This window comes from Siphateles boraxobius, unplaced genomic scaffold, assembly GCF_051911475.1.
Source record: "Siphateles boraxobius isolate OS27281-9 unplaced genomic scaffold, OSU_SipBor_1 6, whole genome shotgun sequence".
Lineage (NCBI taxonomy): Eukaryota > Metazoa > Chordata > Actinopteri > Cypriniformes > Leuciscidae > Siphateles > Siphateles boraxobius.
This window is the reverse complement of record NW_027509186.1, coordinates 1050913-1077619: the sequence shown is the minus strand read 5'-3', so window position 1 is coordinate 1077619 and position 26707 is coordinate 1050913. Positions and strand designations below refer to the sequence as shown.

General features: G+C 44.8%; 1 protein-coding gene across 1 annotated transcript in view; it reads right to left on the bottom strand.

Moving 5' to 3' along the window:
• LOC143715743 (FGGY carbohydrate kinase domain-containing protein-like) overlaps window positions 1-16723 on the bottom strand; it is a 29935-nt gene extending 13212 nt beyond the window's left edge. The window contains exons 1-5 of the mRNA XM_077207479.1: window positions 16683-16723; window positions 14604-14719; window positions 14355-14483; window positions 7959-8062; window positions 7775-7882 (exon numbers count right to left, since the gene is read on the bottom strand). Of these exons, the coding sequence (XP_077063594.1) occupies window positions 7775-7882; window positions 7959-8062; window positions 14355-14483; window positions 14604-14719; window positions 16683-16723 (498 nt within the window). The remainder of the gene's footprint in view (window positions 1-7774; window positions 7883-7958; window positions 8063-14354; window positions 14484-14603; window positions 14720-16682) is intronic.
• Window positions 16724-26707: the final 9984 nt, after the last annotated feature.

The window sequence follows — 26707 nt, the reverse complement described above, 5'->3', positions numbered from 1 at the left end:
GTTCCCCAGGATCACCAGAACAGTGTTGCGGCTGGATGAAAGAACTAAGAGAGGGAGGTCACATGTGGGCTGTCTCTAATAAAGCCTGGAAAAGATCCTCCCCTAAGGGTTGAACTCGACCAATCAGAAAGGTGACATGTCTGAGAGGGAAAGTGGCTCTTAGTTGATTTACGGGTCTTTGTCCCTAGCGTGGTTATACCTTCATTAATGCTCAGATAGCTATAACACATCCACACTGCATTCTAGAAGAAGGTGATGAACATCAAAGTGTGAGTCATTAAATGAGGATTAATTAGGTAGGAGGCATGATACAGGTGAGGTTACATTGATCGTTAGTTGGTTGTATACCAGGATACATACCATAATATATACCTAATAGTACACGAGACAGTCAACCATTTACACTGTTTCTTTCACAGTTTTATGCATGTTCATTTATAGATCAGTTAGTCTATGATTAATGCAGCAAAGTCTGTTTTAAAGAGGGTTTCTGTTTCATAGTCTCTCTCTTGTGCATGTGGCCACATTCCTCGGAGGTCGTAAAATCTCCTCATCATGCCCTGTAACATGACACTGTTTCTGCCCCTTGTGTTCGTTCATTTGGGCTGTTAGTTTTGGAGTTTCATAAACCTTTGTATATAATGAATAATTAGTGTCTGATTGGTCCATACCCTACAGTTCCATTTGGCTATATTGCAATTTATTTAAGTTGCATGAAGGAGAAATTTTTGTGTGTGTACAATGGGGAATAAAATTAGTCCACCGTTAGAAAATGAATCTCCGAAAGATTTTATGATTAGAAATAATCAAGCATTTTTTACAGAGCCATATGTGTCAAATTTAGCTGGCTGGTCAACTGGCAAAACACAATTAGATGCGTTTCCTCGTGACGGCTCATTTAAAGACACATATATGCGTGAAGCAAAATACATGATTTTTGGAAATTGGGGCGATCCCGATTGGGATTATTCGTATATGAAACGTACCTATAAGATCTGGAAAGACATGCAATCTTATTGGAATCGTGGTCCAAAAGTGGATAACAACAAAAATCTTTCTCCCCCTCAAGCTGAACAGCCTGAGAAGGAGAAAGTTATTTCACATCCTGCTGAAGTCAGAGCGCCCCTCCCTCCCAGATATGAGAGCATTCAAACTTCTCCTGTCTCGGAACCTATAAAAAATAAATCCTACCCTGTTGATGAAAAAATGAACACATTTTTGAATAACATGCACAACGAGACTGCACAAATGATTCGAATAACTATAACCAACATTAGTAACATTTCTGTTGATGAATTGGGTAGACGCTTGCGTGAACTGTCGTCTGCTGGGGCATTTGAAAACTCCAGAGGAAAAGTTCCCGCAATGTTCCAAGTAAATTCCACTGTCCAAAATCGCCCGCCACCCAATGTTAGGAATGACATAAAGTGTTTTTTTATGTCACACACAGCGGACACACACAGCGATTTTGCAGAAAAAAAGCTGAGAGATTTCAGCAAACTAATGAGAAACCGATGTTTAGGCGCTCTGATGGCCTCCCTTTCTTTCTCCCTCTGAAAGACAGAGACCTGTGTATCCGACTGAATGGGGAAAGGAATGACGGACATTAAATTCTATAGGAATAGATAATATTCCAGTGGTTTGTAATTTGACACCACCTTTATTTGTTACTTCTAATGATATACCATCATTGTTCAAAATGCATGATTTTTTGCAATTATACCTGATTCTTTATTCTGCTTGTTAGGTAGAGATTTAATGCATAAGTTGGGTGTTAAATTAGGATTTGACTCTGACTCTTTGCAACTCATGTTTCCAGCAGCCTTTTCTCTTACGACCGACACAGGAAGTGCTCTCTTCGAGGATGTATCTGCAACTGAGCTCGGACAGGAAGTAGCTGATGTAAACCCGAAATTGTGGGCGGCCCATAAGGATGACGTGGGACTTCTTGATATCCAACCTTATGTGGCCAATTTGACAATGAATAGGCCTGTTTTTTTTTTAAAAAACAACATTCGCTTTCAAAGGAAAAAGAGGAGGGAATTCGACCCCTCATTGATCAGTTTCTGGCTCAAGGCATTCTGGTTCGCACTCATTCACCTTACAACACACCAATTAATCCAATCAAGAAAGCAAATGATTCTTGGCGCTTAATGCAAGACTTGAGAAAAATTAATGATTTGATAAAACCACATGCTCCTATTGTGCCAGATGTACAAACTATTATTAATTATATTCCTTTAGAACATGCATTTTATTCTGTCATTGATTTATGCTCCGCCTTCTTCAGCATTCCTGTTGACCAACAAACTCAGCCACTTTTTGGTTTCTGTTTTCAGAATTGCCAGTACATATGGACAAGACTCCCTCAAGGGTTCAGAGATTCTCCGGCTGTTTTCTCCGCTGTAGTGCACGCAAGGCTGAAGGATGTCAGACTCCCTCCTGACACCTGCCTGCTCCAATACGCTGATGGCATTCTCGTCACTGGTGCCTCTGCGGACATGTGTGCTGCTGCCACTACAATTGTCTGCAACGTTTTAGCAGAGGCTGGTTCCAAGGCATCTAAAGAGAAACTTCAGTGGGTGCAGAGGAAAGTCAATTACATCGGCAATGAACTGTCACAAGGCCAAGTTCGCCTGTCTGCGGACAGAGTCAAAGCCATCGCTTTGTTCAAGCACCCTTCAACACGGAAGCAAATGCAGAGCTTTCTGGGACTGGTCAATTACTGTCGATTATGGGTGCCAAATTGCTCCATGTATGACAAAATCCTGCGAGACGCTACGCTGGATGATAAAGAGGACATTACATGGACAAGTGAGATGGACCAAGCGTTAAGACATTTGAAATCCTCTCTGTTAAGGCCTCCCGCCCTCGGCCTTCCTTGCTACAAGCGAGATTTCCACCTGTACGTGCACGAAGGTGGGGGCACAGCCGCAGGAATCCTGGCCCAAGAGCATGGGGGCACTTTTGGTCCAGTAGCTTATTTGTCTAAAACTCTTGATTCAGTGGCTCGGGGACTCCCGGCCTGTTTACGTGCAGTGGCTGCTGCAGCGATCATGGTACAGGATGCTGAAAGGGTTGTTTTATCATATCCACTCACAGTTCACACATCACATCAGGTAGGAGCAATTATGCATAACATTTCTACTCAACACATGACTGCTCAACGTCGTTCAGGCTATGAGGCTATATTATTAGCAACTGCTAATTTAACGTTGAAAGTAACTTCTGTTATTCATGGTCCTACTGTACATCTGCACAGGTTGTTGACAGATGGTGAATTTGAGAGTGACGACCACGACTGCCTTACCAGAATCCAAACTTCGACTGCCTGCAGGCCAGATGTGTCGACATCTTTCCTGGAGGAGGGAGATAATTGGTATATAGACGGATCCTGTTTCAAGCCAAATGACAATTTATACTTGTGTGGATATGCTATTGTCAAATTACCTGATCGTGTAATTGAGGCATATTCATTGCCATATAAATCAGCTCAAGTAGCAGAATTAATTGCTCTAACAAGAGCTTGTCAGTTGGCAAAAGTTCAGTGCATCAATATATACATTGATTCCAAATGCGCGTACGCCGTTGTCCATGATTTTGCTAAATTGTGGGAAGAAAGAAATTTCAAAACCTCCGACGGAAAAACAATTTTGACCATCGAAACCATCGAAACTTGCTGTTATTAAAGTAGCTGGTCATAAAACAGGTTAATCGGATGAGGCTAAGGGAAACAGGTTTGCAGATGAAGTCGCGAAATGGGCTGCTAAAGAAGTAATACTTAGTCCATACGTAAATGAAAAGAGCAACGATGTACCTATGATGAATTTGTCGCTGATTAATGATTTGGACATTAAAGTACTGCAAGCTAACCCTACGCAAGTTGACTTGATTCATTGGGCTGCGAACGAAGTGAAACCAGATCAAGCTGGTATTCTGAGAGACAAGCAGGGTAGAATCGCTCTACCAGCATCCACCGTTGTAATGCTGTGCAGGCATTATCATGGTGTATCACACGTGTCAAAAGAAAAAGTGATACAAAATTTGAATCAATCATACTGCATAGCAAATGTTCGAAAGAATACTTTGTTGATATTGGATGCTTGCCTGGTGTGTGCACGAACAAACAGACACAAGGCAACCCGCATGAAGCTTTACCGCATCCTGAGGTTCCTTTTTAATATTTACAGATCAATTTTACACACATGCCTCCATGTGGAAATCACAAATATTTGCTCATGATTGTTGATCGATTTTCTAAGTGGCCTGAAGCTTTTACGTGTGGTAAAGAAAACGCTCAGACGGTGTAAAGGTTCTTGCAAAAGAAATTATACCGCGTTTCAGTATTCCAACCGTTATAGCGAGTGATAATAGAACTCCGTTTGCTTCAAAAGTCACACAATTGTTAGCCAAAGAGTTTAATATTAATTGGCACTTCCACATTCCCTATTCGCCGCAATTATAAGCTAACGTAGAACAGACAAATAAGACGATAAAAGAACGTCTCAATAATGCGTGTCTAGATACAGGCAGAAATTGGGTTGATTTGCTGCCTGCCGTATTGACGGAAATGAGAATGTCCCCATCAGCAACCACAAAAATTTCTCCATTTGAAATTCTGATGGGTAGACCTTTCCCGACCCCTTGGGTCAGAGGTCGCGCTGGCAATCTCTCCACAGGTGACACGGAGGTGATCATCTCGGATTACGTGGATTCCTTAGTTAGAACGTTAAAAGGCATAAATGGTGATGTTTCTCTCTCTCTCCCTCTTCCTTCAGAAAAGCCGACTCATCCTTTCGTTCCAGGACAACAGGTGCTGATAAGGTGTCTGAAGCCCACGTAACTCGGTGAGCCGAACTATTCAGGACCATCCACTGTTATCGCTGTGACGAGGATCGGTGTTCTGACTGACCACCAGCCGCAGTGGGTCCATGCTAGCCGGGTTAAGGCAGCTCCATCCCAGGGGAACGCACAAGCCTATGTGGAAGCACTGATCGAAAGGAGAACGAGGAAGAGAAGTAGACGAAGAACGAGATTGCTGATTGATATTAGCAATAATTATAACTGAATCTATTAAGATTCATCGTGCTATGAATACTTTTGAATTTTTTGTATATGCTTTGATGAAAAGAACTGTCAAATATTAATGATTTTGAAGGAAATGTTTGATTGAAGAATATTGCATGTATTATTGTACTAGAATGAATATGCTGAGAATGATGTGATATGATAATTCTATTATGTGATAATTATCTTATCAATGGGGCCATTGTTAGAAATATATTTTCTCCCTCAGCATAAATCTATAACATAAGAAGGATTCTTTGTTCAGCCGAAAACTGACACGTTTGCACATTCTTTTCTATGAATTTATACTAACTGGACTTATACTCCTCCCCGTAAGACTTTAATTTAGACATTATGAGCTGAGCGTTTTGTCTCCCTCCGGCGCTGGGGTTGTGAATTGTTTATTCATAATAAAAGACCAATAATTGGGGCACTTCTCGTTTGGACCATTTCATTTCGATTCTAACACACCCTTATAGGCACACCCACCTTGAGGGCAAGGCTTTCCTATGTACTAATGTAGCAAAACAGAGATATTAAAAGATCACATTCAATACACACCTTATTGATGATGCATACTGTGTACAGGCGAGCAGATGAAACGTTCCTCAAGTGTTGTCCCATATAAAACATCTCGGTTACTAACATAACCTCGGTTCCCTGAGATAACGGGAACGAGTATTGTGTCTTTGCTAGATGCTATGGGGGAAAATTCCTTTTTGTCCGATTTGTTGAAGCCTTTTATTCAATAATGCAGTATTACTGCACGGCCATAATAGTGCGGAGATGCACGCTCGCTATTGGCTGGGCAGTGGGAACGGCACATGTCTATGGCGAAGTGGCACATCTGCGCGAGCCAATCAGGCTGCGTCTCGCCGAACCGAGCGCAGAGCCGGCCAAAGAGGGCGGGGCATCTGCCTATAGCACAGCTGTCTACGCAATACTCGTTCCCGTAATCTCAAGCCCACTTGCTTGACCGATGCTAAGGCTAGCAAGTGTGCGGTCTTGAGCGAAAGTGCCCTTAATTCGGCCGACTGTAGCGGCTCAAACGGGGGCCCCTTGAGGGCCCTGAAGACTGTAACAGGACTGATAGGTCTCAGGAAGGTGTTGTGAGGGGGCGAGGCAGGTTGAGCATCCTTGCCCACTTCTGGAAGCGAACAATCAAATTGCTTCTACCCAACATCTGGCCGGCCACAGGAGCATCTAACTTTGCTATGGCCGCCACATAGACGGAGCGTGGAGGGGTACGACACGCGTTCAGCAGCACTTGTAGGAAGGAAAATAGGAGCGGTACATCACATGAAGTAGGGTCTTGGCTCCATGCTGAGCACCATTTGGAGAAGACAGAACACTTAAGTACGTGGACGAGTCTCGTGGATGGGGCTCTGGTCTCAGATATAGTGTTTAGGACACTCTCGTGGATAGCCCACATGGATAGCCCATGGCATTGGCCATGGGGCTGCTGCTAGCAGCTGAATCATCTCGGGAAACCAAGGCTGGGTCCACCAAAGGGGGGCCACCAGACAGACTGTGCATCTCTCCTCTCTGATCCTGTTGATGACCTGAGGGAAGAGCACGACTGAGGGAAAAGCATAAAGGGGAAGACTGGGCTATTTGTGGGCCATGGAATATTGGGCAGTGAGAGTTGTCTTTGGAGGCGAAGAGGTCAACCTCTGCCCTGCCGAAGACACTCCAAATTGTTTGAACCTGGGGCTGGAGGGCCCATTCTCCCGGGGACACATTGAATCAGGGAGCAGACATGCTGTCGCGAGACAATCTGCCAGACACGTGCATCGCTCTCAGCAAGCGCAGGCTGTGTTGTGCCCAAAAGAGCAGACGTCTGGCTACCCTGTACAGAGGCTTCTACCTGAGTCCAACCCTGGTGGTTTATGTAGGATACTATCGCCATGTTGTCCGACCGGATTAAGACGCGATGTCCATTTAGGTCTGGTAGGTAGGTTTTGAGGGCGTGCGCCGAACGATCAGGCTCTTGGTCGCCGGAGAGTGCCGAAGCTTCACTCATGTGGAATAAATGAAGGGCAGTTGATCATTACTGAAGTAGAAAAATTTCTGAAATCCCATGGCAAAATGAGCAGCTGTATAGGCAGAAGCCCCGCCTCTTTGGCGGGCTCTGCGCACGGTTCGGCGGGACACCCCCCCCCCAGCCCCGGATGGGCTCGCGCAGACATGCCAGTTGGCCATAGGTTTGTGCAGTTCCCACTTGCCTAGCCAAAAGCATGCGTGCATCTCCGCACTATTATGGCTGTGCAGTAGCACTGCGTTATTGAAAAAAGGCTTCAATAAATCATTTAAGTTTTCAAAACTAAGTTTTCCCCCATAGCGTCTAGCAAAGACGCAATACGAGTAAACGTTTAGGAAGGAAACCAATATAGAGGAAATTCTTAAACATTTAGTATTGTGTTAACATTCTGTGCTCATCTGCATCATCAATAAGCTGTACACTAAATTACACTTTTAATGTCACTGTTTTAGTATGTTAAGGGGCTTGAAGTGTTTTGAGTGTGTTTTTCCATTCCACTGCGCTACATCTTGCATTTTTAACCACAAAAATATGTTCTGTGTGAATGGTCTCTTAGACTGGTTTGTTTTGCAATTATGCTTTCAGTATTGAATAAAATCTAAATGTATTTTGTCCAGTGCATTCTGGGATTTCCTTCCATATTAAAGATAGATGTGATTGACTCACCAGTCGTCCCGTGGCGCTCTGACCTCCCCCATTAAGCCACAGTCCCGGCAGCATGGCGGACAGATATGGGCCCCAGACCCCAGGGACGAACAGTGGCTGTGTGCTCACCTGAGAGATACAGACACACGCTGACATCAACAGTCACATGCTTTGAACACAAACAAGTACAGGAACTGAAGCTCACAGCCATGTGACATGAGGACGTCCCACATATGACAGCCAAACGGGACGTGACTGGTTGCTCTTCACAGGGCAGCTGGTGTCCCCTCACATCGGCCCCGATGACCTCTACAAGACAATAAAATTACAGAAAATATAACTGACACTGCTACATAAATTTAAACTCACAGATCTTACGATAATTACCCAGCTAATTAATCACAGTACAGTAACACAATTGTTTTTGCATTGCAATATGCAAATGAGTCACTATCTAATTAAATATGTACTCATATGCATATATTTCCTGTCCAGAAACTAGATTCATCATTTTTATTTGATTTTGTTGACTTATTACTGTTTTCTTCCAGCAGGGATTTTGGATTTTTCTTTTTATCACTCTATAAATCAGAAAAGACTGTCAACAGACAGAAACAAATACATTTTCATCATGTTTTTAGCAGTTGTATAAAAATGTTGCATAAATGTGGTGAATGATATATGAACAAACTTTCATATAGATATAGATTTCATATAAACTAAAATTTTGGCGTGTGTGAAGCTGCTGAATTGGAGATTTCGGACTCAAGTTCACCGTCTTTAAGGATTAAAATTTTTAGACACTAATAGATAAAGTGAAATAAAATAAGCACTTGTTTTCTTTCCACTAGTTTGAAAGAAGACAAGCTATGGAAGCAGTTAGAGCTCAAAACTGACAAGTGGATGAAAAAACCCTGGTTTTGCCTGTAAAATCTTGCACTAGTTTACATGTTTTGCCTGTTTATTTATTGCTATATATCATCTGAAGGTTTAGATTAAGCAGGTCAGGACAGTTATTACAGGAACACTGTGATGAAACCAAGAAGAGGCTGACTAAACATCAGGGCCATATTAGGAGCACACAAACACTGCAATGCTCCTCCTGTGTCAACAGGATTTAAAAAGCCCCAATTATGCTTTTTAGTGTATTTCCTTTAATGTAGTGTGTAATAAATATGTTTGCGAATGTGAAAGATCTGCAGTTCTCTTACAAGAGGTTCTCTCGTATTGCGTAAGCTAGCTTACGCTACGGGGAAAGTCATCTTTGCTCGAGATATTGAAGCCAAAAATTATCCTTAATTTTGTATTTATTGTCAACGTAGTGCAGCAGCCAGCAGACTTAGAGCAGGCCATCTTGCGTGCTCATTGGCTGCCCTGCGGCAACTGCTGCAGCCTACCACTGAGCCTCGCGCGTGACGTCACGTCCCATGAGGGCGCTTTGCGCCCTTATGCGTCATAGCCCGCCAAAATGGGGGTGGCTTAGCGTATAAAAGCCAGGCTCGTTTGCTGCGTCACTGATTTCATCATCTTCAGCGAAGCTCTCCGCATCGCGGAGTCAGTCAGAGATAGAACTGTTATCTCACAGAGCTGTGCTTCTCAGCCATCTGGAAAGCTTGGGTCTCATGGTCAACTGGACCAAGAGGTCATTACTGCCCACTAGTCAGTCAGGTTTCCTTCCTAGGAATAGAACTGGACTCTGTGGCTATGACGGCCCGCTTATTGACACAGCACGCCCGCCGTGTTCGACAGCTAGCCGCGTCTTTCCAGGAGGGCAGCATTACACCTCTGAAGACATTCCAGAAGATGCTAGGCTGTATGGCATCAGCTGCGGCTGTGCTTCAGCTGGGCCTCCTGCGCATCCGCCCGCTAAAACGCTGGCTGAACACCCAAGTGATAGTTCATACAGCACCACCATGTACTGGTCCGCTCGGACAACATGTCTGTGGTGTCCTACATAAACCGTCAGGGCGGCGTCAGATCCAGAAACCACTGCCATCTGACGGAACGCCTTCTTATATGGTCTCAGGGCCGCCTGCGCTCGCTGAGAGCCACGCATGTGCCAAGCCACTTGAACGACGATCCAGACAAACTGTCCAGGAACTACGTTCCCCAAGGGGAATGGTCCCTGCATCCCCAAACAGTCCAGTTACTGTGGCGCCTCTTCGACAAAGCGAAAGTCGACCTGTTTGGGTCAAAAGACAACACTCATTGCCCGCTGTTCTTTTCAAAGAACGAGGATGCGTTGGCCTAAATCTGGCCCAGCCTCCCACTTTATGCTTTCCCTCCGGTCTCTCTGTTACCACAGGTAATCAAGAGAATCAGGGAAACGCGCCACTCGGTGCTCCTTATAGCCCAGAATCAAACCTGGTTCCCGGAGCTTATGCGGCTGCCCCAAACAGCCCCTTGGCCGATTCCGGTGAGGAGAGATCTCCTCTCTCAAGCCCGCGGCTCAATCTGGCATCCCCATCCAGAGCGCTGGTCTCTGCACGTATGGTTAATCAACGGATACCCGTTGTACTGCCAGAAGGAGTGATGAACACGATTACGCAAGCCAGAGCTCCCTCTACGAGGCGACTTTACGCGTCTAAATGGTCGTGTTCTCCAAATGGTGTGCTGATAGAGATCTAGACCCACGAATGTGTGGGGTCACGGGGTTGCTTAGCTTCCTTCAAGAGAAGTTGGATAAGGGCAGGTCCCCACCCACGCTTAAAGTCTATGTGGCGGCCGTCGCAGCGTTCACTGAGTCGACGCGTGGCCAGTCAATAGGAAGGAACGAGCTCGTCATTCGCTTCCTTATAGGAGCTAGACGGATGAATCCCCCGCGACCCTCGTCGGTTCCCATGTGGGATCTTTCACTGGTCCTAGAGGCCCTGAAAGCTTTCCCCTTAGAACCATTAAACTCCGTGGACCTAAAGTACCTCTCGCTCAAACCCGTTTTTCTGACAGCTCTGTCATCAGTTAAACGTGTGGGGGATTTACACGCGCTATCTGTTAGCGCAGCGTGTCTTGAGTTCAGGCCAAATGACTCTAAAGTCATCCTCAAGCCAAGACATGGTTATGTCCTTAAAGTGTTGGGCACCGCCTTCAGAGTGCAGGTCATTTCTCTTTCGGCTCTGCCAGCATCCGATAGTGAGGGTGATGTGGATCTCCTCTGCCCCGTCAGGGCACTGAGGGTTTACATTACGCGCTCCGCCTCTTTCAGGCGTTCGGAACAGCTCTTTGTCTCGTTCGGTGGGCGCACCAGGGGTCTCGCCGCCGCTAAACAGAGCCTGTCCAGATGGATAGTGGAAGCTATCACATCTGCTTATAAGTCTAAAGGTCTGCAATGCCCCTTGGGCATCATGGCGCATTCCACCAGAGGCGTGGCCTCGTCGTGGGCTTGGTCCAGCGGAATTTCCATTCATGACATTTGTGAGGCGGCAGGCTGGGCCTCTCCCTCCACATTTGTTAGGTTTTATAACCTGGAAGTTCCCGCCTTGCAGGCTAAACTTCTGTCAGTGTGAGCAGTGTGTTTGTCCTGCCCAGATGATCATGCGCAGACTTCTCTCACGCGACGTTCGCCTTCCTGGTTGAGCTGCACTATATAGTGAATAGTTATATGGACCGGCGACGCCGCTCTGTATACCCTGTATGTGCTTATAACATGTGCTGGCCCGCATTGCTGGCCACCTGTTTCCCACTTATCTATGTTCCCCGGGAATCCCTGGGACTCATGAAGTGGAGGCTGGGCGCACGGCCTTGACAATGGGTTCCCGTAGTGTAAGCTAGCTTACGCAATACGAGAGAACCTCTCGTAAGAGAACGATACTTGGTTACTAACGTAACCTCGGTTCTCTCTAGAAGAGGGAACGAGTATTGCGTAACCTGACTGTGCAGGCGCCACGAGCGTTTTTCGCTTCAGCTGCTGGAACCAGGACACAGCCAACGAGCCTGGCTTTTATACGCTAAGCCACCCCCATTTTGGCGGGCTATGACACGTAAGGGCGCGAAGCGCCCTCATTGGACGTGACGTCACACGCGAGGTTCAGTGGTAGGCTGCAGCAGTTGCCGCAGGGCAGCCAATGAGCACACAAGATGGCCTGCTCTAAGTCTGCTGGCTACTGTACTGCGTTGACAATAAATACAATATTAAGGATGATTTTTGGCTTCAATATCTCGAGCAAAGATGACTTTAGCTTAGCTTACGCAATACTCGTTCCCTCTTCTAGAGAGAACCGAGGTAACGTTAGTAACCGAGTATCGTTTCAATGATCAAAGTTCCGATAAATAGATTTTTTGTCTCCAAAAAGAAAGCGATTCTGAACTGAAATGAGTCAACCTGTAATTCCAGTCTCACTTCCTGATATGGTAAAACCCACGGTATTGTTAATGTTCGCATCCCAGTGTATATCAAGAGCTGAGATTCAGATATGATAATGAGGGTTTGGTTTCAGACCAATCACAGCAGACTGGGCCATCTGACCAATCAGAGCAGAGCAGCTCTCAGAGAGGTGGGGTTTCGAGAGACTGAATCCTTGATCGAAGCATTTCAGACACAGAGAGAAAAAAGCTGATGCTGCAGTGGATATTATGAGGAAATTAAAGTGTTCCTGCTTGTTCTTGTTGTTTACAGTAGAGGTCGACCGATAGTGGATTTTACAGATACAGATATTTAGGTTTGACCGTACATGCCGATAACCGATTATTCAACCAATATTTTTTTAAATGGATACTGGATTAAAAACAAACATAACACTCCAGTAAAACAGTGCTGAACTGAAATGTGCTAAATTAAATAAATATATAAATATGAATATATTAAAATGAGAAGTTCTACATAACTAACTATACAGAAATAAATTTAGACATTAAAATATTTGTAGATATGTGTTTCTTTAGCTATTACCTAGAAACATAGCCTATATAAATTTCATAGGTAACACTTTGGAAGTCCCATTTGTTAACAAGGATGTATTAGCTAGCTTTCATGAACTATATGCATTATGCAATATATGTTTTACTGCATGTATTAATATTTGAGCAATACAATTGTACCTTGATCATTCATATTAGTTCATAGTACATTAACTAAGGTAATAACAGATAAAATAAAAATTAAAACTCAATTTAAAATGTATTAGTAAATGTTGAAATTAACAAACTAACAATGAATAATACTTATACAACATTTATTAACCTAAGTTAATGCTCAAAAATGTAATCTTATTGTAAAGTGTTACCATTTCATATAAATCCAAAGAGTCATGCTTAAAGATGGCCATATTTTAAATATCTGCAAAGGCCAGAGCATTAAAATTACATAAATGTAGACCTATATTACATGTATAGTCTCTTTGCTTCTATTTTAGAACACATGATGATTGTTTAATCAAAATAACAATATGTGTTGTAGTGATAAAAATATAAAGACCTGATCTATTTAGGAGTGAAGCGGGTTGTCGAAGGTCACACACTCAAACAGAAGTGGAGTGACACCGTATTTAACGCAGTGTAAATGCATTCATTATGGCCTTGGTTACACTGTCAGTGAAATGAGACCAAATTCAGATTTTTTGTGACACAGATCTTATGTGACACAGATCGGATGTGTTATATGACTGTGTAAACAGGGAAAAAACGCATGCATTCGGATATTTCGAGATCTGTTTCAGGCCTCGTTCATATGTGGAAATAAATCAGATATAAATCATATATGTGCCAATGCGACTGTCATGTAAAAGGTAGGATTTTCTGAGGCATTACGTCTCCGCGGTTTAATGACGAGAGACAACCCCGACACGCATCTGCGAAGGGACGGATGGTGTCGTCATAGGAGAGGAATGTGGACACACGATGACACAACATATCAAAAGTTGGCTAGCTCATCCTAACATTTCGGACCCACTGCTTCTCGTTAAAGCCCGCCACAATCTCATGAAAGTGCATATCTATACCACTAATTTTATTTCTCGTGCCATTTACACCAAAAATAGTTTTTGAGTGCATATGATATAAATGAATGAGGCATTTATATAGCGCTTCCAAACAATGGTAATTTCAAAAATATGTTCTTTATGGTGTGTAATACGCACGCACTCCACACCCCTAATCCTACCCAAGGGGTTTACAGTGCGTATTATGCACGCAAAACTATTTTTGACGTATAAATGGCGCGAGAAATAAAATTAGTTACGCACTTTCATGAGATCGTGTTGTATGTTCCCAGCAGTCCCGAGATCTCTCGCACACAATAACTGAAGCACATGCGCTGCTGCAATGATGGCCCTTTTTGTCGTCCTCCGCCTCACAGTCATGCTGATGTTTGGCGAACTTTGCATATATCGCAGAGCTAGCATCAAGCATATTTCGCATTCGTCCATCTGTGCAAGAACCAACTTTAAGCATGCGCAATGTTTCAGATAGTATGTCAAATCGGAAATGGGTCACAATTGAAAAAGACGTGTAAACGGACAGTCAAATAAATTGGATATAGGCAACAAATCAGAATTGGGCATCAAGACCTGCAGTGTAAACGAGGCCATGACACAGTTTTCTCTTCATTTCAAAGAGACGTGGATGAGCGAGCGCTGCATTAGCACTCAGCTGGTGTGGCGTATCATACCTAACCCTCCTGCGTGTGCGTCTATGAGTGAAGCGGCCACAGCCGTTCCCGGTCTCAGGCCCAGATCTGCAGCCGCCTCTGAGGTCAGTCCTCGTCCTACAGGAGTCCCAGGAATACAAGTCTGCTCACCTGCACACACACACACACACACACACACACACACACACACACACACACACACACACACACACTATCAGTCAACACGACCGGCTGAACACACACAGACACCTGAGCTTTACTCTCTCCCACCGATTTTACAATAGCAGTTTTCCATCAGGTCCTCCAAGCCGATGGCGCTCCAGAAGGTGTCGTCCCAGCCTTCAGACGGAGAATACGTCCACTTACAGACAAGAGTACAGAGAGACCTGCATCAGGAGAGCAAGACATGCTGTGTATCACTGCTTGAGCACCTGGCCCTTTGCCCCTTGGTGCCCAAAGAGCCCTTTTGTCAAGGCAAAATTTCCTATCCTTTTTTTGTAATTAAAGGCCCTTTTGTGGATGCCTGCCCAATCTAACTATTAGTAAAATTAATGAATAATAATTTAGCCGTAAATAAAATGACCCACATGATGACCTTTCACCTGACGAACTCACCCGGATGACACGCCGCACGCGCATTTTTTAATATCGCGCGCACTACCAGAGGATATCTTCAACTCCTCGGCTGCTGGTGTATCATACTCAGCAAAGTGATTTTATGGTTTGTTTACTTATTATTGTTATTATTTTACTAGAACGACGTGAAGAGATGTTGTTTATATTGCTGTGTGTAGCCTGCATAAGTAACGTTAGCTTGCTGTTTGAGGGAGAAAAGTTTTAAGAGTGTCGAGGGGCCCGGTCTTTTTATGTCATTTGACTAAAAACTATTCATACTTTGAACTACTATTATTATTATTACAGTATTTATTTAAAAAATGTCGAGAACCTTAAAAATAATTATCACATTACTGGTAAGGCTTACCATATTTATATTTAAGGCTTTTCTTATTTTTTTCTACCTGCAGGTCTTGGTGTGCAGCAGCTTCTGTGAGCATCTCCCTCACAGCAAAGGCAGCAAACTCACTTAACGACTTCAGTAAGAATTTACCAGAACAGGCATATCTATATATTTATATCGCTGTGGGCCTCTAGTCAGTCAACGTAGTGTGATTGCGTAGATCTACGTCACACATAGGCTCACTATTGGCCGACGCTCGACACAAGCAAGAGCACCCTCAGTTGATACTGTAATAACACATTGTATTTGGATAACAGATTTTGGCCCGAACCCAGAGTAATCCCAGGTTTGGGATAGGACAACTAAGTGAGGAGATGGGGTGGTGGATGGACGCTGGAAAACTGTCATATAACAGCGGTAAAAGCTACTGTATGTATACCTCCTTATGTTAATTGAGTTGCCTGGATGACTCCCATGACAATTACTAGGTTAATTATCTGAAAGTGCTTCTCCCGAACTTTGTTAATAAAACATCATTTCACGAGTTCACACTTACATATAGGGGTGTGACAGTTATTATATAACCGTGAGACCGACGGTTATAGTTAAACACCGTCATTAGAGCTCTATAACCGCCAAAACCGTGTTATTTAAATTATTTTTACAAACATGTCTTGTTTGTAATGTAATGTTTGTAATTCAGAATGTTTAAATACTAATATCAGCTTACGAGGGAAACGGAGGCGGAGTTAAGTGATGCTTGGCCGGAGACTGCTGCAGGAGATGATTCGAGAGAGGTCTGTGCCACTTTACCGATCAGAGCGCGCGCTGACACGGAGTAAAGCCTTGTTTATACTCGACGCGTCCGCACGAGCGCGAAGATGCGCGCGGCAAAAATGACGCGTCAGGTATGCAAGATCGGTAAAGCCTTGTTTATACTCGACGCGTCCGCACGAGCGCGAGTCTCGGCTGACTGCGTGCGCACCTCTCCAAACAGACGAGGCGTTTATACTTGACGCGCTCGCCGTTGTGCTATTCTGTGAAACGACAGGGGGCGACTTGGAGTAATTCTCCTCTAAACCACCAGGAATCAGCAGTGAAGAAGTAGCTTGCCGGTTATTAATTGCTGAAATTCATATAAAAAGAGTAATAAATGCAGTAGGTTTATTGTACTTTCACTGCATGTAAACTAGTTAAACAACTGAAGCCTTATTGAAGAGTGTTTAAACCTTAATTTCATCAGCAGGGCTTACTTCTGCTATTGTAGGCTTATTTTGTAAATGTAAGCAGTTACTTTAGACAAGTGCAAACTGGGTGCTTAATGCAAATGTGTTCCTATTCACAAAATGCAAATGTCTCTGTGTATAGAAGGATCATAAACATGCTGGTACAGACGTACCAGTTCGGCCAGATTCGGCTCAAAGTCGTTCATCTTCGGATGCGGCGCCGAGCGAGATTTTACAAAAAGTGCCGTGCACACCGCCAGGCGAAATGGGGTCTTGCGCACCCAAACGCACACGACCGCCCACACCGCAATGACGTCATTTTTGCCGCGCGCACCTTCGCGCTCTAGCGGACGCGTCGGGTATAAACAAGGCTTTAGGTGTTTGGTTATTACTTCGCTCGACCGGGAGGGGTCGCGCTGCATCCGACGGGAGCCTGCAGCTCACAACATCGGAAGAGCGATAATTATAGTGTAAAGAAAACAACCAACCAAATTAAAAAGTCATTTTTTTATTCCATTTCCACCTATCATAGTCCTCAAGTATCTCTGGTTATTTTAACGTCTATTTTTAATCAGTAATTATGTTCAGGATAGGGTACACATATTCTAAGAGCTATTTCCTTGTTGTGGATTAAAGTCCTTGTCTCTTCAAACGTGTGTTTGTGTGTGTGTGTGTGTGTGTGTGTGTGTATTTATGTATTATGCACATTTTATTATTGTTCTTCTGTCTTTTACAACTGTTTTAACTATTGTTCTTGTGTAGTGATGTTTCAGACAGTTGTAATTGTATAACTGGAGTGACAAACAACTTGAATGTGAGCCTACATGGTAAATTCAAACTATCCAAGCATGACTTAGCCTACCAACCTGTGTAGGAGGAGCTGACTGCTCTTCATCAATACTGCTGTACCTATACTGAGCCGTTTCACTGCTGCTGTAGAAGCTGTGGCTGCCTCTGACTCTTTTCTTTTTTGAAGAAGCTCTGAATATCTCTGCTTCTCTTCATAACTATTCTCTTAACCCTAACCCTGGGGGAAATGTAATTCAATCACTCAATCAATCAGTTAGTCAATTCACTTTGAAGTAATAGCTATAACTACAAACATAAAGCAGGATCATTGTCAAATTGGGTTAGAATCAGTGTGCAAAATACAGGTGTTCGTGGGGCTCTGGAACCCCTTAAATAACAGCTTTGACTCCATTAAAATGTCAAAAAGAAAGGTGTCAGCAATGTGCCTAAATATAGGATCTACAAAGGTTTATTTTTACATAACTAAACTATTTTTATAACGTACTCGGTTACTAACGTAACCTCGGTTCTCTCTAGAGAGGGAACGAGTACTGCGTAATATCTTACACTATGGGGAAAACCTCTTTTCCACGAGATATTGAAGCCAAAAATTATCCTTAATTTTGAATTAATTTAAAACGCTGTGCAGCAGCATGCAGATATAGGCAAGACGGCTTTCGCGCCTATTGGCTGCCCTGCGGCAACAGCAGCAGCCTATCGAGAGAGGCTCTGCGTGACACATATCCAATGGGGGCATTTCACGCCCATTTCATCACGTCCCGCCAGAAAGGGCGTGGTCACGCCCTATAAACATAGCTCGATTAGGCTGGTACAACTGGTTTTCATCGCCGAAGCGAACCAGAGCTGTGTATGCACGGCAAGATACGCAGTACTCGTTCCCTCTCTAGAGAGAACCGAGGTTACGTTAGTAACCAAGTACGTTCTCTTACGAGAGTATCCCACGTACTGCGTAATATCTTACGCTATGGGGAACACAATGCAAAACGCAGTGCGTACTGGGATCCGACACCAAAGTCCCAAGGGCAGTAGCCCGGGGCTCATATAGTGCATAATCACCATAGACTCACAGAGAGTCTGAGAAGAGAGGCTGCAAGCATCATTCCCCATGAAATAGCATCCTACAGGAGCTAGTTATGTTAACAGTGTTTCACGCATACAGGGTGAACGTGTTCAGCCTGAACTGGGTAATAGTACGGGTTATTCAACACCCATGGAGCTGTTTTATCGCTCAGTGAGCGATGCACAAGCGAAACTCAGCATCTGGGCCGGCACAGCGGGGCAGATAGCACTGAATTCTATACCGACAGAAGCTTGGCTTGTAAGGCGGGAACCTCTAGGTTGTAAAACCTTATAAATGTAGACGGCGAGGCCCAGCCCGTGGCCGTACAGATATCGGTAACCCCACTATACCACGCCCACGATGAGGCCACGCCTATCATGGAGTGCGCTCTGACACCCAAAGGACACTGCAGGCCCTTAGAAGTGTAAGCCAGTGCTATGGCGTCGACTATCCATCTGGATAGGCTCTGTTTTGATGCGGCCAGTCCCTTGGAGCGTCCGCCAAACAAAACGAAGAGCTGCTCAGTCTGTCTGAAGACCGACGAGCGGGACACATAAGCTCTCAGTGCCCTGACAGGGCAGAGGAGACTCGCATCCTTCTCCTCATCACGAACCGGGAGGGCGCACAGGGAAATAACCTGGGCCCTGAACGGTGTGTTGAGGGATGTGGGCACGTACCCGTGCATTGTTTTGAGTATGACTTTTGAGCCATTAGGCTCAAACTCCATGCATGACGCGCTTACCGAAAGCGCTTGCAAGTCCCCTACGCGCTTCACTGAAGCGAGAGCCATAAGGAATACCGTTTTGAGAGAAGGATGTTTCATGTCTGACAAATGGATTGGCTCGAATGGGGCACCTTTCATGGCTTCCAAAACCGTAGAAAGGTCCCTCACAGGGACTAAGGGGGGTCTGGGAGGATTCAGCCTCCGAGCTCCCCTGAGGAATCGCACGACCAGGTCGTTTTTCCCCAGTGACTGGCCAGACGTCGGTTTTGCAAACACCGCTATGGCCGCCACGTATACTTTGAGCGTGGATGGGGTTCTGCCCTTATCCAGCAGCTCCTGAAGGAAGGAGAGCACTTCCGTAACTCCACATTCTGCGGGTGAAAAGCCCTGAGCTTGACACCAGGCAGAGAACTCTGACCACTTTGAGGAATAGAGCCGTCTAGTAGACGGGGCTCTAGCCTGCGTGATTGTATTTAACACTCCCCCTGGGAGGTTAGCGGGTACCCGTTGATGGCCCATGCATGTAGGGACCATAATTACGGACGAGGATGCCAAATCGAGCCCTTTGCCTGAGAGAGGAGGTCTCTCCTCACCGGTATCGGGCAGTGCTGGTCCGCCGCATTAGGACTGGGAACCAATTCTGGTTTGTCCAGAGCGGAGCCACGAGTAGCACTGGGCATCCGTTTTCCCTGATTTGTTCCAGCACTTGAGGCTGGAGCGAGACGGGGGAAAAGCAAAGAGGGGGCAGCGGGGCCACACATGGGCCAGCGCATCCCTGCTCTTGCAGAAAATGTTCGGACAGTGAGCGCTTTCTTGAGACGCGAACAGGTCCACCTGTGCTCTTCCGAATGTCTCCCTCAGCAGTTGGATCGTCTGCAGGTGCAGCGACCATTCCCCTGCTGGGACATTGTTTCTGGACAGATGGTCCCAGATTCAGGCGACCAGGCACATGCGCTGCTTTCAGTGAAAGCAGGTTGTGCTGAGCCCAGACCAGGAGGCGTTCCGTCAGCCTGTAAAGGTTTCGGGACCTGACGCCACCCTGGTGATTTTTGTATGCCACCACTGACATGTTGTCCGACCGGACTAAGAGATGGCGGCCTTTTATCTGGGGACAAAAACGCCATAGCGCGTTGTCGACTGCCAGCATTTCTAGACAGTTTATGCGTAGGAGCTTTTCCCGTTCTGACCACTGGCCGAAGAACGGTCTGCCCTCGAGCTTCCCATCCCGAGGTGGAGGCATCCGTGGACACCACCGTCACACTCGAGGGAGTCCCCAGACACACGCCTGACTGATACCAGTCGGCTATTTTCCAAGGTTCCAGAGGCGAAACGCATTTCATGTCCACCCTGAGGTGAAACAGACCAGAGGTCCATGCCCGGGGTGGAACTCGCACTTTCAGCCATAACAGCAGTGGGCGTATGCGTAGCAGGCCCATCTGGAGTACTGAAGATGCCGAGGCCATGAGGCCCAGCATTTTCTGAAACCTTTTGAGCCGGACTATAGAGCCACGGCGAAAGGATTTCGCGGTGCGCTGAATGTCCAGTTCTCACTCTGGCGACAGATGTGCTGTCATAGACAGCGAGTCCCGCACTGTTCCCAGAAAATAGATTTTCTGGCTAGGAAACAGCGAACTCTTCACCAAATTGACTGTGAGACCCAGATTCTCGAGATGCTCGAGTAATGTGGTTCTGTGTTCTATGAGCTCTGAATGTGATCAAACTAGAATCAGCCAATCATCCAAGTAGTTCAAAACTCGCATGCCCTGAAGTCTCAGGGGTGCGAGGGCCGCATCCATGCACTTCGTAAATGTACGGGGTGCTAGGGGTATGCCGAACGGTAGGACTGTGTATTGATATGCCTGGCCCTCGAAGGCGAATCTCAAGAATCGCCTGTGACGTGACGCTATTTGTATTTGGAAATAGGCATTTTTCAGATCTATTGACATAAACCAGTCTCCCTGGCGCACTTGCGCGAGGATTTTCCTGGTTGTCAGCATTCTGAACTGGCGCTTCATAAGCACTCTGTTCAGCTGTCGCAGATCTAGAATGGGTCTGAGACCCCCGTCTTTTTTCGGTACCAGAAAATATCTGCTGTATAAGCCCCCCTTCGCTCTGAGCCTGAGATAAAGGTTCTATGGCCCCTTTGCTCAGCAGTTTTGCTATTTCGGCTCGAAGTAGATGAGATACTTCGTTGTTTACCGTGGTTTCGACTCGCGCCGTGTAACGGCAGGGACGTCGAGCAAACTGTAGCGAATAGCCTCTTTTTATAGTGTTCAACACCCATTCTGATACCCCGGGAAGCTTTGCCCACGCATCTGCGTGAATAGCTAGGGGTAGAATGAAATCCGGGCTCTGGCCGCGGCATAGCGGCAGCTGCAGAGCTTCGGTGTGCTGAGACATAAACACTGTGTTTATAGTGTGTGAGGCGGGAGGCGCGCCGATCACGGCGGGCAGCCTGGTCGCGCTCGAATTCTCTGTGACAGGTTGTGGAGAGAGAGCGAGCGGGACAAACCCTGTGGGGTTGAGCGTGTCTGTGAAGGAATGTGGGCGCGGGACGGCGGGCACATTCACTGCACTGAGAACACCGTCGGCTTGTGCTGACCGAATGTGCGTCGTGTGTGTTTCGTTTTTACAGAAAACGAGGGACACGCATCGTGTAGTGTTGGCACTGTGTCGTGGGCACATTCACTACATTTTTGCACAATCGACATGAGTCGATTTTATTTGTGCTAGCCCTGAACTGTGGCGGGCTGTGTCTGTGTGTGGGAATGGGCACTGAGACGTGGGCATTCTTACAACACTCATAACACCATCGGCCGTGACCGGAATACCAGAAAATACACTCTTTTGGGAATTATCTGGGTCGCCGTAAAAATGGCATTTGTGTGCAGGCAAGCGGGCTGTGGTGCCGGCTTGTTTACCGCGAAATACACTGGAACAGTCACATTGTTTGGAACTGAACGAGCGAGAAGTTTCGGTGGAGTCTGGCCGCGGCGAGACTTAAACACCGTGGGTCTTAGCTGACTGTATGTGGGTTGGTTTCGTTTTACCGGCTGTGTTTGTGTGTAGAAATGAACACTGGGCTGTGTTCGGTTTGGGTGACTGCTCCCTTTTCGGTGCAAGTCTGGCCGCGGCGAGACTAAATTTTATCTGCTGCGAGACCTGGGATCGAACACGGGTCTCCCGTGCAAAGGCTTTGGGTTTTGCCTCTGAGCCACAGGGGGAAACGACAAAATCTTAAAATAGCTCGAGCAGATAAGAGAGCGTCATCACAGTTTGTATGTGTTGGCATTTGTTTGCAGGCGTGCGTGTTATACAACAGGCTCATTGCTGCAATATTGAACTTTTTCAGCCGCTCGAACTAAGAGGAGCTGAGAAATGTTTGAGAAATGGAGAATGGCCACTGGATTGTGACCAAAACACACTCTTTCCTCATTTCGCCGGTGACGCATGTCCATGGGGGGCGGGATAGCTTTCTTGTAACGTAAAGAAAGCTAGCCGCGCAGCGGTTTTGATGCTCGGGGCCGCGCTGGCACGGCGCTTTTATGGCGCGGCGCTACAGCTGGCTGAAGTGCAGGCTCTGAGAATGATGCCAGGCAAGTCCTCAGAGTCACCATCGGCAGTAGCTCACAGTGAGGGCATCCGCCGTGGACGAGAGCGAGAGCCGAATGATCCTCACCCAGGCAGGAAACGCAGATGACATGGCGATCCTCTTCACTGAGTGTGGCTCGGCACGAGCCGCAGGATCTATGCATCTTGAAAAAGACGCAGCTCTTTTAGGAGAGGGAGAGAGACAGTGAAAAAATGTGTGTCGCAGCAGCGAACACACACACTTGCAGAAAAGGATATAATGCCGGAAAGCGTAGCAGGTACGGCGGCTAAAGGCGGCGATGCCAGCGACTTCAGACTCAAGGCTCGTCCCGCTGTGTGCTTTTTCTCAGACGGCGTGGCTTCTCACTCCGGATCGATAGGCTGCTGCTGTTGCCGCAGGGCAGCCAATAGGCGCGCAAGCCGTCTTGCCTATGTCTGCATGCTGCTGCACAGCGTTTTACATTAATTCAAGGTTAAGGATAATTTTTGGCTTCAATATCTCGTGGAAAAGAGGTTTTCCACATAGCGTAAGATATTACGCAGTACGAGAGATACTCTCGTAAGAGAACTACTCTTACCACTCACTTATAATAACACAATTAACACATATTGCATCTCAAACATTTGTGGCATTTGAATGCAATTTACTCTGCCTCTGCTTATTTAAACATCTAAAAATATGTGAACTGTGAAGATGAGCTAATTGATAAAAACAAAAAGTCCTTTATTTCCAAGAGAAAATATGTATTTAAACAGCCCTTAAATCACAGAGCAAATAAATAAGTCACAGCTTGTTCTTGTGTTATAGCTAGCTACTGAAATCTACACTGTCACACTATATTTCACACACTGGTTAGCCAAATTGAACACACACATCTGCAAAAATCACTCTCAGTCTTCAGTCAAGAAAATAGCGTTTCATATTTAATGGCGGTATCCAAATAACAATTAAAAAAACAAAATGCTAACGTTCATTGCTTAACTTGGTTCGGACGGAACGACGTCCACGCGATGAAACCGGGGGTTCGGCGGCTGTGACTGGAGGAGGAGGGATGATCCTAGTGGCGCCGGATTGCGGCAGAGGATCAGGGGAGAGAAAGGATTCGTCATCAAACGGCTAGAGTTCGATTTCAGACATGTTGCAATTGGGCGGGGGCCAAATGCTGGAAAGCTGTCATAGAACAGCTGTAAAATCTGCTGTATACCTCCTGATGTTAGCTAATTGAGTTGACTGGATGAGCTCCTCCCATGACAATTAGGTTAATTATCTGAACGTGCCTCTCCCGAACTTTGTTAATAAAATATTAGCGAGTGAAAATCAGGGCTAAAATCAGGGCTGAAAACTTGTGTAATCGTGCATAAGACCTTGTCCATACTAATACGTTTTCGTTTGAAAACACTTTTTTTTCCTCCATTTTGGCCTTCAGTCCACACTGAGACGGTGTTTTTATAAATGAAAACTAAGCTTTTTGAAAAACGCTCTCCAAAGCGGATAAATTTGAAAACGCCATTTTGGCATTGTAGTGTGGACTGTCAAAACGGAGGTATTTGAAAACGATGACGCATGTTTAGTCATGTGACACATATTGTACCGGTATATATTCATGTTTATACCGGTATTGTGCATCTTATGTGCCATTCACTTTCACACTGTTGCTAAAATGTTACTTTCATATCACAGTTCTGCAAAGACCAAACATATGGTGACTGAGTGCAACCTGGTGAACTCAGTGAATGCTGATATATTTTGCTAAATAGCATTATCCTGCCAGAGGAATTGCGCGATAACTTTATCATTTATTTTTCCATTTGTATCATCTCATTGAGCTTTTGTGAGAATTCCATTTCCTGTCAACAACACAAAATGAACGAATCACTCTCTGAGACAACTCAGTGCTCCTGAGTCATATTAAAGATTCGTTTACAGTGAAAAAAATCACTCATGACCGACCCATCACTAACACTAGTGTGGAGGAGAAGCTTTTGGAAAACGTTAATGTGGGTGGACAGCGTTTTTATACGAAAACGCAGTTTTCAAATGTATCCGGATTAATGTAGACGTAGCCTTAGAGATGTATTGTGCATTGTTGGCGGCTTCATTGCACTTTGTGAGATCGTGATGAAATGACAGAGCGACAGCATTAGTGATTGTAAAGGGAGCAGTCTTGACTCGCATTCGAGGCTTCAGCCTATTTAATCCATTGAATAACACTATTATTTTTCATGCTGCTAAGAGAACCGACGCCAATTGCATGCTGTAAAGTTTCAGAAGTGACCTGGATTCACGCAGCACGGGATAGAAATATGACGCTAAAATAGTAACGCATTGAAGCAATGTAAAGGCACACTAAATTAATAGAAAAATATTTGTAGTATATATATTTTTTAAATTCTATTCCAAATATTGGCAAAAGTTATGACTTGTAAATAATAGGAATGTAACGACAAAATCTCACGATACAATAATACCTTGGTGTAAAGACCACGGTACGATCATTATTGCGATATTTAAAAAAAAAAAAAGAAAGAGTGACAAATGAAGACTTGGAAAAAGGTGCCATATGTGTTTATTAAACAATGATTAAACATTACAATGATGTACAAATTAACCATGTAATTTCCTGACTCTTTTTTTTATCCTCATAACTTCTGCTTAGAAGGTATATACACACACATACAGAGAGAGAGAGAGAGAGAGAGAGAGAGAGAGAGAGAGAGAGAGAGAGAGAGAGAGAGAGAGAGAGAGACAAACACACAGAGAGACAGACAGACAGACACACAGACACACACACACACACACAGAGAGAGAGTGAGAGAGAGAGAGCGAGAGAGAGAGAGAGTGAGAGAGAGAGAGAAACACACACCGAGAGAGAGAGAGAGAGAGACAGACAAACAAACAAACAAACAAACACACACACACAGCGACAGACTGACGGACACACACGGGTTAATATTTGGGTGAACTCCCCTCATTACTGTCATAACGTTAGTTAACTCACTCTCATTACTGCAAAAAGATAAAACTGAATACAGCCCGCTATTTCCTTCATGCAAATTGCATATCCGTTTTCAACTGCTTTGTTTGTTTACATCGGTAGAATGACTGTAACATTAAGTCTCTCACAGTGAAACTCCTACCTGCTTCGCGCGCGTCTGGAGTAAACGCGTTTACTCTCATTCGCTTCTGCAGGACTTCAGTCAGAGTTTCAGCGACTGAAGTGAAAAACATTTGTAACAAGGGCCCTCAACGTAGGTTGGAGCAATGGACCAGTTTCTAGGTCAGTGGAGAACAGAATATTGGCAGTAACTGAATCACAGACATCAAGTAAGGAAAGTATTTGTAATTGTAAATTGAACAGTCATATACATAAAATGGAACAGAGTTTTAAACAGCAATGATAACAAAACCATAAAATTATACACAAATTATGAATTCTCTGTTGTCTTTGGGTTTTCTTATCTAATTCCTTTAAGATTTAAATTCCTTTTCTTTTTTTCTTAAAACAATTTAATAAATGTTATCTATTTGATCTCTGTTTACATATATCTTTAGTAAGACTTTTATTAGATTGTTCCGTATTTTTTTTGTTTTATTATTTTAGAGTTTAGGGTTCTAATTCTATTTTGCCTTTAGTGTTATAATTTCCTATACCGTGTTAGACAAACCAAATAATCTCTTAAACAAAGTAAAATGGTGTATAACCATAATTTGACCAACGGAAACTTCTTATCACACTGAAATGGTAAAAGGAAATTCAATATTTACATGTGACCCACATTCAATAAACAACACTCTTGTTTTAACTCTTTCTTTGAATTGTCTCTTGAATATTGTCCAGAAAAAAGAATCCTTTAAGAGATCCAGTGAGTAAATGCACAATCAGTTCAATCCTACCAGTTCGAAGAAGTGGTCCAAACAGAAAAAAAAAGAAAAGTCCTCCTAATTGAAGAAGTTGATGTCTCTGGCGCAACGAAAACCTTGTGATACAGTAAAAGTGTCTTTTC